This window comes from Pseudorca crassidens, chromosome 2 (genome assembly GCF_039906515.1).
Source record: "Pseudorca crassidens isolate mPseCra1 chromosome 2, mPseCra1.hap1, whole genome shotgun sequence".
NCBI classification, from domain to species: domain Eukaryota; kingdom Metazoa; phylum Chordata; class Mammalia; order Artiodactyla; family Delphinidae; genus Pseudorca; species Pseudorca crassidens.
This window is the reverse complement of record NC_090297.1, coordinates 31,975,441-31,994,385: the sequence shown is the minus strand read 5'-3', so window position 1 is coordinate 31,994,385 and position 18,945 is coordinate 31,975,441. Positions and strand designations below refer to the sequence as shown.

The 18,945-nt window shown below is 42.5% G+C and overlaps 2 protein-coding genes across 3 annotated transcripts in view; both read right to left on the bottom strand.

The window, feature by feature from the left end:
• CAP1 (cyclase associated actin cytoskeleton regulatory protein 1) overlaps nucleotides 1-18,945 on the bottom strand; it is a 359,457-nt gene that overhangs the window by 278,746 nt on the left and 61,766 nt on the right. The window lies entirely within an intron of this gene.
• On the bottom strand, nucleotides 2,637-3,349 carry LOC137210310 (polyadenylate-binding protein 4). The gene is made up of 3 exons (XM_067712023.1): nucleotides 3,250-3,349; nucleotides 3,006-3,136; nucleotides 2,637-2,742 (listed from the first exon to the last, which is right to left on the bottom strand). The coding sequence occupies exons 1-3, from the start codon at nucleotides 3,290-3,292 to the stop codon at nucleotides 2,653-2,655; spliced, it is 264 nt and encodes an 87-aa protein (XP_067568124.1). The 5' UTR covers nucleotides 3,293-3,349; the 3' UTR covers nucleotides 2,637-2,652.

Sequence of the window (18,945 nt, the reverse complement as noted above, 5' to 3'; positions counted from 1 at the left end):
GCCCTCTGACTTGTTCCCAGGATGATCTTTCATCAAAACAAACCTCAACTCTCTAGAGTTCCCTTCTTTTTTTTTGTTTTTGTTTTTTTGCGGTACGCGGGCATCTCACTGTTGCGAGCATCTCCTGTTGCAGAGCACAGGCTCCAGATGTGCAGGCTCAGTGGCCATGGCTTACGGGCCCAGCCGCTCCGTGGCATGTGGGATCTTCCCGGACCGGGGCACGAACCTCTGTCTCCTGCATCAGCAGGCGGACTCTCAACCACTGCACCACCAGGGAAGCCCTAGAGTTCCCTTCTTAATCAGTGCTACTGATGACAAGGCTCCTAGAGCCCTTCACAAGGGGCCATGGCCACGTCAAGTCAAGCCCTACCAACACACAAGCCCTGGCCCTTACCATGTGCTTGATTCTCTTGACTCTGCCTCTGCTCATTTGGTTCTCTCCTTTCTCCATCTGGAGGCATCCACCTGTCCTTGTTGGAGGTCCTACTTACCCCTCAGAGAGGTGCCATGGCCTCCAAGTCCAACAGTTGACTGAAACACACCCTGTGACTGTATTCACGTGTGTGTCTGTCTCCCTCTTTGACAACAAGGCCTGTGTCTGCTGTGTTCCCAGAGCTAAGCAGTGGATGCAAACACAGCCAACCTCAGCATCCTTAGGCCAAACCAGAGGGGTACTGCTCATAGAAATGAGGCTGTGAGATCTGATTACAGGATTCCCTTGTGAAACTGTCTCTACTCCAGACCAACAGGTCACTCTTGAGAGGAACCTGACCAGGTGTCCTTTATGTGGATATGGTATAATATATATATATATATATATATATATATATATATATATATATATATATATATATATATATATATATATATTTGGTCTTTGTCCCCAGTACCTAGCACTGAGCCCCTAAAACTCCTGAAATTTCCTGAATGACAGGAGGGCCTTTTTGTTGTTGTTAATAAATTTATTTATTTATTTATTTATTTATTTTTGGCTGTGTTGGGTCTTCATTGCCGCTCATGGACTTTCTCTAGTTGTGGTGAGCGGGGACTACTCTTTGTTGCGGTGCGCGGTCTTCTCATTGCAGTGGCTTCCCTTGTTGTGGAGCACGGGCTCTAGGCATGCGGGCTTCAGTAGTTGTGGCACACAGGTTCAGTAGTTGTGGCTCGCGGGCTCTGGAGCACAGGCTCAGTAGCTGTGTCGCATGGGTTTAGCTGCTCCGCAGCATGTGGGATCTTCCCAGACCAGGGCTCGAACTCGTGTTCCCTGCCTTGGCAGACGGATTCTCAACCACTGCACCACCAGGGAAGCCCTAGGAGGGCCTTTTAAAATTCATAATGAACCCTTTTGACCATACCTGAGTTTACCCTAAGGTGGTGACGCATAGTGGGGTCCTGTATTAGTTAGGGATCTTCAGAGAAATAGAACCAATAGGAGAAATATATATACATCATATAGATACATATGGAGAGATTTATTATGAGAACCAGGGGAGCCAATTGTATAAATCCCAGTTCAAGGGCAGGAAGAGATGAATTGAGATGTCCCAGCTCAGTCATTTAGGCAGATGAAAGGGCTAATTCTCCTCTCCCCCACCTTTGGTTCTGTTCAGGCCCTCCATGGACTGGATGAGGCCCACTCACCTTACAGAGGGCAATAGCATTACTGGGTCCACTTATTCAACTGTTAATCTCATCTAGAAACACCCTCCCAGACACACTCAGAAACAATGTTTAGCCAATATCTGGGCACCTTATGACATAGTCTAGTAGGTATATAAAATTATCTATCACAGGCCCCTAGATAGCTTCCAGATGGGGGCTGGTCAGCTGAGGAACCAACCGCATGACTAGAGGGTTGGAACTTTTCAGCTCCAACCCCTGACCTTCAGGGAGGGGAAAAGGGATGGAAATTGTGTTCAATCACCAATGGCCAATGATTTAATCAATCATGCCTAGGTAGTGAAACCACATGTAAAAATTCTAAATGCGGTTTGTTTGGGGAGCTTCTGGGCTGGTGAACACATGGCTGTGCTGGGAGGGTGGTGTGCCTGGAGAGGGCAAAGAAGCTCCGCATCTCCTTCCTCTGACACCTGGCCCTATTCTTCTCTTCATTTGACTCTTCCTGAGTTGTGTCCTTTATAATAATCTATAATCTTAAGTATACCTCTTTCCTGAGTTCTGTGAGTTATTCTTGCAAATTTTCAAACCTGGGGGGCGTGCGGTTCATGGGAACCCAAATTTGTAGTTGGCTGAGCATAAGTGTGGGTAGCATAGGGACCCCATTTGTGGCTGGTGTCTGAAGTAGGGGCAGTCTTGTGTGACTGAGCCCTTAACCTGTGGGGTCCGTGGTATCAGAACTGAATTGAAATGGTGGGTCCCCGCTGCTGTCAGAGAATTGCAGAATTGATTGGTGTCAGAAGAAAACCACAGTGGAAACTGTTGTTTGCCCTTTATAATTCACAGCTTATTCCCTCCTTTCTCTAACTTCAGATGACAGATAAGGCACAAAGGTAACAGGATAAGTGGGCAGGATAAGCAGTAACAGAAGCAGGGCTCTCTCCGTTCCCTCCTCCTTCTGCCTTTTTAGGATGATGATTGTAAATCAAAACCATCGCAGGAAATGAAATAGCCAAACACACGGTTTGTCCTTGTCTAAGAGGTAGCAGCAGCAACAGCGCCCACCTTCTGGGCAGCTTCTTTCTTGGCATGATGAGCCTGTAGGACCGCCACAGCTTCATCCACCTGTGAGAAGCTCCAGGTGGTCAGTGACACCTGAGGAGAGCCCCTCCACCCCTCCCTGGCGCCCAGGCCCAGCGGTGGCCTCTCCTGGTGCTGACCGCTTTCCCAGATACCCACGTGCCAGCAGCCCTCAGGTCACAGGCGAGGCACGAGGAGGTCACAGGCGCAGCAGACCCTTCTCTCTGCCGCCCCTGGGTGCCCAAGGCCACCCCGTGTCCTCCTGAGCCGAGTGAGCGGAAGCCGCGGGGGTCTGGGAACCTGCTCACCTTGGAGCGGAGAGACTCGGGGGACTCCAGCATGTGCAGCAGCTCCGAGTTGTCAATCTCCAGCAGCATCCCCGTGATCTTCCCAGCCAGGTTTGAGTGCATCGTCTGGATGAGCGGGAACAAACGTTCACCTGTGGGAAGGTATTCCGTGAAAAACCCAGTGGCATCCCAGTAGAGAAGGGAGCTGGTGTCCAGGTCAGTAGCAGCTCTGGCCCCCTCTTCTGCAAGCACGTGGGTCACTCACCCAGCATCTGTTTCTGTTCCTGCAGGGGTGCTGCGGCCAGCATGGAGGCGGTCAGCGGCTCCTGCCCCTGCACGTGGACCGCAGGCTGGGGTGCCTGGGAACCAGGAGAGGCGGCGGGCTAGCACCAGGGAAAGGACACTTGACAGTGGTCGAGGTTAGGACAGTCCAACCATTCAACACCTGAATGCTACCACTCAGCACGCCAGGAGAGGAGGACGAGAGGTCCCTGTGCAAATTCAGTCCACTGAGAGGGGAGTGGTGGGAATATAAAACCTATATAGATTCCTGTGTACCTATTCAGGTATGTAATACAATGCAGTACGGTCAGAAAGGGGAGGTGAAGTGAACCCATAGAGAACACACCTGCTCTTTGTCAAGCCGAGTGCTAGGCAGATATTTCCTCAGATATTTAGTCCTCATAAACTTTTTCAGGTAGAGATTATCACCCAATTTTACCCATGATGCCCAATGAGGTCAAGTCATTTCCTCACATTAGCAAAATAAAAACTGAGTATTGAATTTGTTTATTGAACATACAAAGTTATAGTAACTATCTTTAGCAGTACAACTTTTTTCTAAAGACCCCGTTATTTCCTTTGGAGGGACTCCCAGAAAGGACTGGGCCCAAGGGCATGCATTTCAGACCAGTTATAATTATTATATACCATACGCCCTCTCTCATAAAATGCTCTATAGAAACATGAGATGTTTCTAGACATCAATGTCTAGATGCTTCTGTGGGGTCAGTGATGATCTGGGGCATAGAAGCAGGACCTTGCAGGCTATAGAAAGGATTCGTGCATTGCAATGTTTGAGCCCAATTAAAAGAATTCTAATAGTAATTGCTTCACTTGTGAAGAAGAATAAATCCAAAGGAAAGGTGTAAAAAAAAGAAAGGATTCGTATCTTTTCAACAGGGCATTACATTTTGGAACTCCCATATTTAGAGAGCGTTAGGTAGGTGAAGTGAACGAGACAGTGGGCCACATCCGTTTCTCTCCTGCATTTCTGAAGGGAGTAGTTAGACACTGTGCTCACATTTAGCACAAGTTGTATTTAATTTTTTTTTGTATCTACTTTTTAAAATCCCCTTTCTCCTACTACAGAAGGAGCATTTTGAGAGCAGAGTCTATGTCAGTTTGTTTACCACTGTGATGCCATCCCACTCACAATTCCTTGGCATTTAGTGGAGTTTTAATATCTGATGAATGAAGCATGGGATGTGGGCTGCTGACACTGGGTGCATTTCCGTGGAGCAAAAGTCCAAGGAGGAGCACGGGCATGAGTGGTGGCTCGGGTGCAGTGGGAACCCCTAAGGAAAAGAAAAAGTCAACTTAGATCCCACCATTCTTGGCAACCACACTCTCCAGGAGTCTTCCTTTGAGTCAGTGTTTATATCATGGAGCCTGTTTGAAGGACTAGAAGTTAAAACATTCTCTGTGCTAGCTATGGACTTTTTTCTTCACTGGCAGCAGGAGGGACAGATGTCCAGGTATGCCAGAACCTAGAGCTTGTGGCCACTTTTCCTTCCTTTCAATATCATCTCATAACACTGGATTCAATGCTCATAGCAGCACTATTTACAATAGCCAAGACATGGAAATAACCTAAATGTTCATTGACAGATGTATGGATAAAGAAGATGCAGTATATAGATATATACAACTATATATACAATGGAATACTACTCAGCTATAAAAAAGAATGAAATAATGCCATCTGCAGCAACATGGATGGACCTAGAGATTACCATACTAAATGAGGTAAGTCAGACAAAGACAAATACCATATGATATCACTTGTTATGTGGAACCTAAAATATGATACAAATGATCTTATTTATGAAACAGAAAGAGACTCACAGATATAGAAAACAAACTTATGGGCTTCCCTGGTGGTGCAGTGGTTGAGAGTCCACCTGCCGATGCAGGGGATGAGGGTTCGTGCCCCGGTCCGGAAAGATCCCACATGCTGCGGAGCGGCTAGGCCCGTGAGCCATGGCCGCTGAGCCTGCGCGTCCGGAGCCTGTGCTCCGCAATGGGAGAGGCCACAACAGTGAGAGGCCCGGGTACCGCAAAAAAAAGAAAACAAACTTATGGTTACCAAAGGGGAAAGTGGAGGGGATAAATTAAGAGTTTGGGATTAGCAGATACAAACTACTACATATAAAATAAATGACAAGGCCCTACTGTATAGTACAGGGAATATTATACTGTATATTCAGTATCTGGTAATAACCTATAATGGAAAAGAATAAAATATATATATATATATGAATCACTTTGCTATATACCAGAAACTAATACAACATTGTAAATCAACTATATTTCAATAAAAAATAAACAATTGATAGTGTCCAAAAAAAATTGTCCCTTGGATTTGGCAATCGTTTCTTAGATAAGACACCAAACGTATAAGAAACCGAAGAAAAATAGGTAAATTAGACTTCATCAAAATTAAAAATTATTGTGCATCAAAGGACAATATCAGGAGAGTGAAATGATAACCCACAGAATGGGAGAATATGCTTGCAAATGATATAGGTGATGAGTCTCCTGTCCAGAATGTGAAAAGCACTCTTAAAACCCAACAACAAAAAGGCAAACAACCCTATTAACAAATGGGCAAAGGACTTTTCTCCAAAGAAGAGATACAAATGATCAAAAGTTCATGACAAGATCAATGTCATTATATCACTTACATGTGGAACCTAAAAAAGCTGAACTCGTAGAAACAGAACGTAGATTGGTGGTTTTCAGGGTATGAGGGGGTGGAGGAAATGGGGAGATATTGTTCAAAGGGTATAAACTTCCAGTTATAGGGTGAATAAGTTCTGAAGATTCATTGTTAATAATACTGTATTATATACTTGAAGATTACTAAGAGAGTAGATTTTTACAAAGATTTATTATTTATTTATTTATTTTATTTATTTTTGGCTGTGTCGGATCTTAGTCGCAGCATCTTCATTGAGATATGTGGGATCTCTCATTGCGGAACCGGTCTCTTTGTTGTGGCACACGGGCTTCTCTCTAGCTGTGTCGTGACGGTTTTCTCTCTCTAGTTGAGGCGCGCGAGCTCAGTAGTTGTGCTGCGTGGGCTTAGTTGCCCCGCAGCATGTGGGATCTTAGTTCCCTGACCAGGGATCGAACCAGCGTCCCCTGGATTGTAAGGCAGATTCTTTACCACTGGACCACCAGGGAAGTCCCAAAAGTAGATCTTAAATGTTTTCACAACAGAAAAGAAATGGTAATTATGTGACATGATGGAGGTACTAGTTAACTATGGTGGTAATAATTTTGCAATATATAAGTGTTGTAAATCAAGACGTTGTAGACCTAGGACTTACACAATGTTACAGGTCAGTTATAGTTCAATAAAGCTAAAAAAAATCAATGTCATTATGTCATCAGTCATTAGGGAAATACAAATCAAAACCACAATGAGTTACCACTTCATACCCGCTAGGATGGCTATGATTGAAAAAAGAAGTGAAAACAAGTGTCAGCAAATATGTGGAGAAACTGGAAGCCTCATACGTTCTTGGTGGAATGTAAAATGGCGCAGCCACTCTGGAAACAGTTTTGTGCTCCTTCAAAAAGTTAAACATAAAATTACCATATGACCCAGCAATTCAGAAAGAAAAAAAGAGAGAGAGAGGGAAAGAAAAAATATATGAAGAAATAATGGCCAAAAAATGTCCTAATTTTAAGGAAAAACATTCATTTACAGATCCAAAGAACTCCAAGTAGGATAAACATAAAGAAATCCACATTTGGACACATTATCATCAAACTGTTGAAAGCCTAAAACACAGAAAATTTTGAAAGCAGCAAGAGAAAAACAGCACATCGGAACTCACAAGTAGAGTTCTCGGCCAAAATAAAAAGTAAAAAAGGGGAATTACCTGGTGGTCCAGTGGTTAGGACTTGGTGCTTTCACTGCTGAGGAACTGGGTTCGATCCCTGGTCAGGGAATTAAGACCCCGCAAACAGTGCAGCCAAAAAACAAAAAAAGAACTCTTAAGTACAGTTCTGACAAGCCTTTTCTCAACAGAAACAACAGAGGCCAGAAGGCATTTGAATAACATAATCAAGATGCTGAAAGAAAAAAAAAAAAAAAAACTGTTCACAAAAGTTTCTATGTCTAAAAAAATTATCCTTCACAAATGGATTATTTTTTTAGTTTAAGTAAATTGAATTTAAAAAAATAAATGAAGATGAAATAAAAACTTTCCCAGATAAACAACGACTGAGAGAATTCATTGCTAGCACACCTGACTTACATGAAATATAAATAAAGTCCTTCACAGTGAAAGGAAATAAGACCAGTGGTAACTTGACTCTACAGAAGGAAATGGAGAGCACCAGAAAAGTGACATATGTGGGTAAATATAAAGAACCAGAGACTTCCCTGCTGGCACATTGGTTAAGAATCTGCCTGCCAATGCAGGGGACACGGATTCGAGCCCTGGTCCAGGAAGATCCCACACGCCACAGAGCAATTAAGCCCGTCTGCCACAACTACTGAGCCTGCGCTCTAGAGCCCGCGAGTCCAACTACTGAGCCCACATGCCACAAGTACTGAAGCCCGCGTACCTAGAGCCCGTGCTCCACAACAAGAGAAGCCACTGCAGTGAGAAACCCGTGCTTACCGCAACTAAAGAAAGCCCGCACGCAGCAACTAAGACCCAATGCAGCCAAAAATAAATAAATAAACAAATTTATTTTTTAGAAAAAGAACCGTACAGGGACTTCCCTGGTGGCGCGGTGATTAAGAATCCGCCTGCCAATGCAGAGGACGCAGGTTCCATCCCTGGTGTGGGAAGTTCCCACATGCTGCAGAGCAACTAAGACCATTTGCCACAACTACTGAGCCCTCATGTCACAACTACTGAAGCGCGCGCACCTAGAGCCCGTGCTCTGCAAAAAGAGAAGCCACCACAATGAGAAGCACGTGCACTGCAATGAAGAGTAGCCCCCCTTGTCGCAACTAGAGAAAGCCCACGTGCAGCGACGAAGACCCAATGCAGCCAAAAATAAATTAATTAATTTTTAAAACACTGTACAAATATATATTCTCTTTTCTCCTGTTAATTTCTTTAAAAGATATAAGATTTTATGAACCACTAATTATAACACTGTATGTTGGGTTTATAACATATATAGATGTAATACATGTAACAATAATAACACAAAGGAGGGGGTATGAAATGAAGCTATATTGGAGCAAAGTTGCTATATTTAACCATTTTTAAGCTAATATTAACCTAAAGAAGATTATGGTAAGTCAGGATGAATACTGCAGTCCCCAGAGCAACCACTCTACTTACAAATATAGTTTGAGTGAGTAAAATGGCTGAAGTTCTTGAGTGAATTTGGATGACTCAATAAAATACCATTTTAAAAAAATCAACAAATAAATTTAAATGGTACTCTAAAAAATATTTTAGCACAAAAGTAGGCAGTCAAAGAGGGAAGAGAAACAAAAGAAAACAGGATAAATATAGAAAATAAATAGCAAAATGACAGGCATAAAGCCAGCCATATGAATAATTACACTAAAAGTGAATAGACTAAACAATTCAATCAAAAAGTAGAGATTGTCAGATTGGATTTTTTTAAAAAAAAGCAAGATTCAATTATATGCTATCTATTAGAGACACAAATCAGATTCAAAGACACAGGCAGGTAGAAAGTAAAGGGATGGAAAGAGACCATGCAAATTGTAACTCTAACAGAGCTGAAGTGGCTGTGCTAATATCAGAAATGTTACTGGCAATGAGAGGAATATTTATAATGATAAAAGAGTCAAGACATCAGGGAGATGTAACGACTATAAATCTATACATACCTAACAAAGAAGTCCCAAAATACATGGAGCAAAAACTGATAGAATTGAAAAGAGAAATAACAATTATAGTTTTGGCATTTCAATACCTCACTCTCAATGATTGATAAAGGATATATATCCTGAATATACAATGTACTCCTACAACTCAATAATAAGAAAATATATTATCCAATTTAAAAACAGGCAAAAATTTGAGTAGACATTTAACCAAAGAAGATATGAAGGTACAAAGAGCTAACAAGCACATGAAAAGATGCCCAAGATCATTAATCATTTGGGATACACAAATTAAAACAAAAATAAGATACCACTACACAGTCACTAGAATGGCTATAAAAAAAGATAATAACAAATGTTGGTGAGGGTGTGAAGAAATTGGAGTCCTCATACATTTCTGATGGGAATGTAAAATGGTACAAGCACTTTGAAGAGTTTGGCAACTACTAAAATTTAAACTCTATTTATGACCCAGCAATTCCCCTCCTAGGTATCTATCCAAGAGAAGTAAAAACATATGTCTACACAAAGATTTGTACATGAAGTGTTCATGGGACCCATTGTTCATAAATAGCTAAAAAGTGGAATTCATTGAATATCAACTGGTCAATGGATAAACAAACGATAGTATAGCCATACAATGGAATGCTATTCAGCTATATAAAAGGATAAAACTTACATGCTACAACATAGGTGAACTTCAAAAACACAATGTAAACACATCACAAAAGGCTATATATTGTATGAATTCATTTTTATAACATGTCCATAAAAAGCAAATTTATAGTCACTGAAAGTAGATCAGCTGTTTGCCTGGGCCTGGGGGTGGAAGAAGGGACTGACTGAAAATGGGTACAAGGGAACTTTTAGGGATGATGGAAATGTGCTAAAACTGGGTTGTGACTTACAGAGTTGTCAAACTGCAAATTTACTAAAAATCATCAAAGTACACACTTACAATGGGCATATTTCATGATATGTAAATTACACCTCAATAAAGTTGTTTTAACATTAATCACATTCAACAGGTACAGAAAAATCAGCTTTGTTTTCTTATCCATAATGGAGGAGTAATAATAATCATTTCTACCTCATACGGTTGTTGCAGCATTAAATAATTCATACAAAATGCTTAGCAAATGGCAACAAGTGAATCACAATCATTGTTAGCCGTTATTGGTCAAGAATAGGCTATGTTCTAAACTGGGAGGTAACAGGGTTAGATTTGTCTTTTAGAAAATCACTCAGGTTGCAGAGTGGTGAATGAATTGTTGAGAGGGAGGTGAGGGAATGATGTGTATACAGTTCTGCTCTCTGCCTCTTGCCTGTTTGCAGGCAAGAGACAATGCAACCTGAAGTAAACCAGAGGCTGCAGAGGTGGAGACGAATGAGCCAGGAGGTGGGACAGAAGGGGCTGGGAGGTCACTAGGACGACTCCCCGGCTTTTGCCTTGATGACTAGGTGGCTGGCAGTGCTGTTTCCTGTGGTAAAGGAACAGGTGTGCAGGAGTAGGGATGGATGCTGGTTAAGGGTGTTCTGAGTGTGAGATGGAGGCCGAGATTCGGGAGTCTGTGGAGCTGACATCATGGAAGTGGACAGGTGAGGGCGAGCAGAGGAAGAGGAGAATGAATAGGAGCCTGCGGAGGGCCAGCAGGGGAGGAGGAGGGCTTGGGCAGAGGTGGCAAATCAGATGCTTGGGCAGGATTTTCTGACAGACATCTGTAGTGAGTTTGGTCAATTCTGTTTTTTGTTTTTGTTTCGTTTTGCTTGAAAGGTGCTTAACATGTTCTTTATTGAGACATAATTCATGTACCATAAAATTCACCACTTTAAAGTGCTCAATCAGTGTTTTCTGGTACATTCACAAAGGTGTGCAATCATCATCACTATCTAATTCTAGAACATTTTCATCCCTCCCCCTAAGATGCCCCATACCAATCACTCCCTGTTACCCCTGCCCCCCAGCCCCTGGCAACCACTGATTGGCTTCCTGACTCTGTGGATTTGCCTATACTGGATATTTCATATAAGTGGAATCGCATAATATGTAGTCTTTTGTGATTGGCTTCTTTCACGTGCATAATTCTTTCAAGGGTCCTCCATGCTGTAGCATGTGTCTGTACTTCATTTCCTTTAACTGCATAATAATCTGTTATATGAATATACCACATTTTATTTATCCACTCATCAGTTGATGGACTGTGGGCTATTATGAATAATACTTTTATGAACATTCTTGTACACGTTTTGTGTGGACATATGTTTTCAATTCTTTGGGGCATATACCTAGGAATAGAATTGCTGGGTCATATGGTAACTCTGCATTCAGCTTTTTGAGGAACTCTAAGTCTGGTTGTTTCACTTACCAGCTGTGTGACCAAGGGCAGATTGTTTCACTGTTCTGTGGCTCAGGTTCCTCATCTATAAAAAAGAGACAATAAAGGACATTTTTGCCGTTTCCTAAGCAATTGAACCATTTTACATTCCCACCGTTAATGTATGAGGGGTCCAGTTTCTCACGTCCTCGCCAACACTTGTCATTGTATGTCTTTTTTGTTATAGCCAACCTAGTTGGTGTGAAGTGGTATCTCAGTGTGGCTTTGACTTGTATTTATCTGAATATTAATGATGCTGAGGATGGCCATGGTGTTTTCCTATGTTGAGATTTGCTAGAACATATCATTAGGGTTTTTTTCCCCGTTAGGTTGTTTTCTTCCTGTTGATCTACAGAGATTTCCCAGATGGAAAGCTGATTTTTCCTATATTATAGTTCTTATGTTATTTATTAACATGGTCCAATGCCCCCATTCTATCATCCTGTAGGATTGATTGTGCCCTTTCTGTCATATATCGTCTCCAGTGTTTTTGGTCTGTATCTGGGCTCTCTACCCCTTTAGAATGATCCTGAATTAATTCTATCCTATTTACTATCTATAGTTTAATAATAAATTTTTATATCTTCTATCTTGTTCTTTTTTCAGAATTACCTTGTATATTCTTGGGTGTTTACTCTTTCGTATGAATTTTATTTTATTTTTTAAATTATTTAATTAATTTATTTTTATGTTTATTTTTGGCTGCGTTGGGTCTTTGCTGCACACACGGGTTTTCTCTAGTTGCAGCGAGGAGGGCTACTCTTCATTGCGGTACGCAGGCTTCTCATTGCGGTGGCTTCTCTTATTGCAGACAACACACCTAGAGCACATGGGCTCTAGGTGCCTGGGCTTCAGTAGTTGCGGCACACGGGCTCAGTAGTTGTGGTTGCGGACTCTAGAGCACAGGCTCAGTAGTTGCGGCGCAGGGGCTTAGTTGCTTTGCAGCATGTGGAATCCTCCTGGGCCAGGGCTCGAACCCATGTCCCCTGCATTGGCAGGCGGATTCTTAACCACTGCGCCAGCAGGGAAGCCCTCATATGAATTTTAGAATCCACCTATCAAGTTACATGAAAAATCCTCATACATTTTTACTGGAATGAATTGAATTTGTAGATTTATTTCAAGGGAGAAGTGACATCTTTATGATAGTATTCCCATGCATAAGCATGTTATATCTCTCCATTTTTAAAATATTCATTTTATAACTCGGAAATACTTTGTATTTTCCTCTGTAACTGTCTAGCATGTTTTTTTTAAAGATATATCCCTAGATACATGATCGTTTTTACTGACATTGTGAATGGTATCTTTTTGCCTATCACATCTTCTAGTTTCTTATTCCTATTACAATCAGTATGGTAATCTGTTGATTTTTGTATGTTGATCTTATATCTAGTAGCCCTGCCAAACTCTTTTATTAGTTCAAATAGTTTTTCTGTAGATTTCCTAAGTTGACAGTAATATAACCTGAAAATAGAAACAGTGTTGTCTCTTCCTAATTCTTATCCCTTGTATTTATTTCACTTATTACATTGGCTAGGAAGTCGGGATAGTGGTGATTAGTAAGGTGACAGTGAGCAATCTTCCTTTGTTCCTGACTCAATGGAAATGCTTCCAAACTTTCATCTTAAGTATAAAGGTTAGGTTTGGGGTAGATACCTTTTAAAAGTTCCCTTCTATTCTCAATTTGCTAAGCATTTTTATAAGGAATCTCTGTTTCATTTTTTTGAGAAGTATTTTTGAGTTTTTGAAAGGATCATCTGATTTTCTCCTTTATCAGTTAATTAGCAAATCACAGTGATTGATAGATTTCCTAATGTTAACTTATCTTTCTGTGAGTAAAGTGAAAATTAATATCGGACCTGGGCTGATGCAAGCCTGCCTGACACTGAACTTGGTCTTCCACAATAATGTTTCCTTAGAAACAGTAGAGTTAAGATAAAAGGGGGTTATAGTGTACACCTCCTTTGTTGTGTGCTTAAATTTTGGGGAGTTGTCAATGGGCTTACACATCCAAAATGGTGTAAATTATTGGTGGGAAATAGAGGCTGCAGCTTCTATAAGTCAAGGTGACCCTCACACACCTTGGCTTTCCTGTACATGACCTGTGGGTAAGTGACAAAAGAATCTGTGTACTTGGGTAGCTGCTGGGCCTCCCAGGAAGATGAAAATGGCATCTCATATATCCTGCTTTGTATTCTAGATTAAAATCTATTTGTGGGACTTCCCTGGTGGTCCAGTGGTTAAGACTCCATGCTCCCAATGCAGGGGGCCCGGGTTCCATCCCTGGTCAGGGAATTAGATCCCGCATGCCGCCAACTAAAAATTCCGCATGCTGCAATGAAGATCCCGCACGCGGCAACGAGGGTCCCATGTGCCACAACTAAGACCCAGTGTGGCCAAACAAATAAATAAATATTTTTTAAAAATCTATTTGTGTCTCATGGGTCTGATCACCAACTTGAACCCATAATCACAGTGGTGGTACTGCACCTTCCATTCTGGTGGTCGTGATATATGATTTTTTATAAGTTGCCAAATTCTATTTGTTAGCATTTTATCTTAGGATTTTTGCAAATATATTCATGAGTTTGGGCTAAATTTTCTTTTCTCATACTAGCATCCCAGATTGGTTTGGCATCAGTTATATAAGTCTACAATTCTTATCTGCCATTCCAAAATTCTAAAAGTTCTGAAAACTAGCAACAGGTTTTCTTTGGGGGGAGGGGGTACATTTTCAGCAAACTCACCTGGCCACTAAACTTGATCTGTGAGACTATTTACAGTTTTTATTTGTCCCACTTAGTATGTTTTATGGCAGAGATATTAACATATTTAATTGTAGGGGACTGGTCCCATCTGTGCTGAGGGTGTTTATACACAAGTTACACACTGCATCATCTTTCTAAACTTCCAAACCCCAAAAAGTTTAAGATGAGGATAGTGACCCGTTTTACCGTAATAAACTGGTCAGATTTTCCAGGTTTTTTTGTGGGGTTTTTTTTGGCGGGGCGTTGGGAAGCAGTGTATTTGAAATAGTTGGCATAAGATAGGGATAATTTGTTTCTTTAAAGTGTGGAAAACTTGTTTGTGAAGCCAGCTGGCTTTCATGCTGTGTGTGTGTGTGTGTGTGTGTGTGTGTGTGTGTGTGTTATTGGTGGTGGCGGGTAACTTATTTTTCATGGCAATTAATTCTTTGGTGCCATTCTGCCCTGCATTACGCAACTGGGCCAAGCCTTCCTGTTTCTCTTCAAGGAAGTCTGATATTTCAGTTCAAAAATATTGGAGTCACTGAAGACCAGTTGTTATTGGGCAATTTGATTTGCAGAAACTACTGCTTTTTGGCTGGACAATTTGGGAAGAAAGAGGCTTTCAGGGATTGTATTTAGCAGGGTTATGGAGACAATGTTTTAATTTTACCTCTAGAGGGCAGTCATAGATCATAAATTGGTAGGGCTGTTCTAAAAACCATTACCTAAAAATAGATTAAACTGAGTGCCCCTTTTGGTATGTATTATTTCCCTCACTTTACAGATGAGGAAACTGAGCCTTAGAAAAACTAGGTAATTTGCTTATTTTACAGCAGTTTTAAGCAGCATAAAGCAGATCTGGGATTTTAACCTCGATCTATTTCCCACTAAAATCCATACTCTTAACCACACTATATTCTCATTCTCTCTCTTTCATTCTCTCTCTCTCTTTCTCTTTCCTTTCCTTCCTCCCTCCCTCCCTCCCTCTCTCTCTCTCTCCCTCTCCCTCTCCCTCCCTCTCTCTCTCTCTCTCTCTCTCTCTCTCTCTTCCCAATAGAAACAGTATATCAAACTGGTTAAATGTACCAAACTCTTAACAATTCTCAAGTCAGTCTGCTTGACTAGGGAGGCTGGGCCTCAGTGAGTACCTGTGGGGCATAATGGCATCAGGAATTTGAGTCCCATGAAGAGTAAGGCACCTAGCAACCCTACCAACCTCTGGCTCTATTGCCAGCTGTGTGACCAAGGGAAAGTTACTTACTTGCTCTGTGGCTCAGGTTCCTTATCAGTAAAAATGAGGGGATAAAAGGAAATTTTTGCTGAGTCTTGAGCATATGCGGTATACTGCATGACTCGAGCCTGTATTGCTAATAAAATGCAAGAAAACAATCAGTCAGGGTCCCAAAAGAAGGAACCAAAGTGCATCCCTCTTGGAGAACTGATCAGAATCAGCAGAAAACAAATCAACAACAAACACAAAAGCCAGCCTGGGGCTTCCCTGGTGGCGCAGTGGTTGAGAGTCCGCCTGCCGATGCGTGGGACACGGGTTCGTGCCCCGGTCCGGGAGGTCCCACATGCCGCGGAGCGGCTGGGCTCGTGAACCATGGCCGCTCAGCCTGCGCGTCCGGAGCCTGTGCTCCGCAACAGGAGAGGCCACAACAGTGAGAGGCCCGCGTACCGCAAAAAAAAAAAAAAAAAAAAAAGCCAGCCTGATGATGAACTTGTTATGTTTGTGATCTGTGTCTCAGATGTACTACTTGGACTCAACCTACTGGACCTACTGGGTCAATAAAGTCCTTGAAAGCCACAAATGGAATTGGGGCTCTGCTTCATTACAAGCCAAACAGTCCTGTGCCGACAAGCTAAAGATTTATTCAACCAGCCAGTCACCTTTCCTTATATTGTACAGTGCCTTTTGCTCTTAGAAGCCCATCCTTGTCTTTGGACTGGGAGTCAGTCTTCATGCGCCCTGTTTTTCCTTGTAGATTCCCTACCTGAGAGTAAACCCTCTATGCTTTAGCTAATCATCCTGAGTTGTTTGCTAACATTTCATCTGAAGACCCAATCTTACATGGTCTAACTTCTGTACTAGATCAAGTTTCCCTGCCTTACCCAGCAGTACAGTCAGTTTAATCACTGACCACATATCAGTATTCATTTTTTTATTAGGAATTAGAGTCCCTATCTCATGAGATTATTTTGATGATGAAATGATACATGTAGGGCACTTCGAACAAAGCCTGAGGTGGTAAGATCTCACTAAGTGCTATTGCCTTTAGTTCAACAAATTTTTTTTTTTTTTTTTTTTCGGTACGCGGGCCTCTCTCTCACTGTTGTGGCCTCTCCCGTTGTGGAGCACAGGCTCCGGACGCGCAGGCTCAGCAGCCATGGCTCACGGGCCCAGCCGCTCCGCGGCATGTGGGATCTTCCCGGACCAGGGCACGAACCCGGGCACGAACCCGTGTCCCCTGCATCGGCAGGCAGACTCTCAACCACTGCGCCACCAGGGAAACGCTGAGCAGAGATTTTAATATAAAGAATTGTTACCTAGGTATAAAGTTATTAACTAGTTAACTGACAATTCAAGAAAAGAACAGTAAGGTATCTTGGAGGCAGCAATTAAGGAAGCATCTACTGCCCCTTAGGCTGGGAGAACAAATGGAAGATATTTAAATTATTAAAACTCAAGCTTAGCGGAGTGGCCCTGCTGAGCTGAAACTCAGATTTCTGAGGAGGGGGGACTGTTCAGCTGTTGCTGGATTTTCTGGGTGAAGCACAATAAGGTTGGTACGCAAGTGTTGGAAATACTGCAAACTAGATTCAGCATCCTGCCCAGGAAGGAAGTGTTGCGGCCAGGGCGAAGAAGCATTGCTGGAGGATGTTCACAAGCTCAGGAAGCCCAAGGGAAGAAACCAGCTCCTTCTTCCTCCTCCAATCTTGTAGCCCCCTCACGTACCGCCTATTCATAATGCCTAAGAGGAACCTGCTTTTGGCAAAGCAGAAATATGGTTACTCTGGTCCCTGCCCCAGCATCACAACGTAGAGTATAGAAGGGTGGGTTGGAGCTAACAGAAAACAGATTCTTTAATGGCACAATCCGTCCCTTTGGCTATTCAGCATCCCTGTGTACCTTCTTCACATATTTGAACTTCCTTAAGAAAATTAAAAACACTCTATTTTTCTTTCTAACAAGGTACAACTGTCCTTCATTCAAACGAAGACATCTAATTCTCTACCCTGAATGAGGAGATGCAAAGTTGCCATAATCATTGTATAATCAAATCATCTTTGAGTGACAGGCATACCATCCATTTCTAAAACATGTTAATTACTCCTCAAATTCAGCCTTAATCCCAACTGATTATTCATTTGAGCTTGTCATTCCCTCTCCGTAGGCACCCTAGGGCATTCAGAAGGATTCATCCCACACCATGGTCCTTGTAGTCCTTACTAGTGCCCTAAGACCAAGCGAAAGAGCCACTCTGTCAAATAGCCCTTTCAATAGGCACTTCATCACAATCAACCACAGGTGAAAATTTGATCCATCATGAAGTCACTGCACACCATGGATTGCTAGGATTTCCCATCGTCAAGGAGGTCAGCACTGAGTTCAACTCCAAGAACACAACCAAAGCATTGTCCAAAAATTCCTCTTCTGGTACCAATTTCTCAATCAGCTATGGTCCAATGGGGAGACAGAACCCCACCAGTTATTTGAACAGAGAGAACTGATTATAAATCATTGCAAACTAGATATACAGTTGTTAATGAGGTAAGTAAAAGAGCAATAAAAAATACACCAATTTATCATAGACATAGCAATTGGAGGAAGCAGCTACCACCCGCAGGGTCGAAGGAACTAAGAGAAGAAGTGTGAATAATCAAAACGCTTGAGCATAGAGGAGGGGCACTGCAGAGCTGAAACTCACATCCCTAAGGATGAGTCACTGCTTAGATGATGTTGGTGTCTCTGAACCTGGAAGAGGGTCCCACGGGGCTGAGAACCAGACGTCTCGGGGACAGGGCACTGGCCAGCTCATGCTGGTATCTCGGAGAAGAGCACCATGGAGCTGTCTCTGCAAGTGATGGAGATTGTGACTGGATGCAGCTGCTGCTACAGGAAGGAACTGCTGTTACCAGGGATTAGAAGCATCCCTGGGGTGATACTCAGAAAGTGTAAGCCATCAGAGAGCCCATAGGAAACCAAAAGCAAGTTTCTTCTGCTACCACCGTCCTTGCGTGTTCTCTCTCCCTGTGTATTAATCACGTCTTTTAATTTCCTGTTATTTGTTGCTTGGGCATTCTGGGGCCTTACTGACCTTGGAGGGATTGCTTCTTCCAAGGCTAGCTAACATCCCCTTTAGAGATGGCAAACAACTTGCCTTAGAGCGTTCTTTTCATATGCAAACCAACTGATCCAGAGCCCATGATCCCAACCATCTCCTCTGTTGAGCTCTCACACTCTGGGCCACTATCCATCCACCCTAATCACTCCAAGGCCAGGCACCAGACAACTAAGGACAGTCCCTATACCTCAGAGATCACTGAAATTATTCAAACTAGCCAACCCTAAGCCTGCTTACCCTGCCTTGCCTGTTCCTTCCAGTGAAAACCACAATAAAAACTCTTGCCCGTGTTTATTCCTCACCCCTTTTGCCCCCTGACCCACCCTGGTGCTTCGCCATGTGACCCTGAGTGGTGTGCCATGCCTCCTGTTTCTA

Bases quoted from the DNA above. Each gene is read 5' to 3' on its own strand.
- LOC137210310 (XM_067712023.1), bottom strand. From the start codon at position 3,292: ATGCTGGCCGCAGCACCCCTGCAGGAACAGAAACAGATGCTGG. The intron at 3,137-3,249 runs GTGAGTGACCCA...ACCTTCCCACAG, and splicing joins GGAACAGAAACAGATGCTGG to GTGAACGTTTGTTCCCGCTC. The intron at 2,743-3,005 runs GTGAGCAGGTTC...AGCTTCTCACAG, and splicing joins CCGAGTCTCTCCGCTCCAAG to GTGGATGAAGCTGTGGCGGT.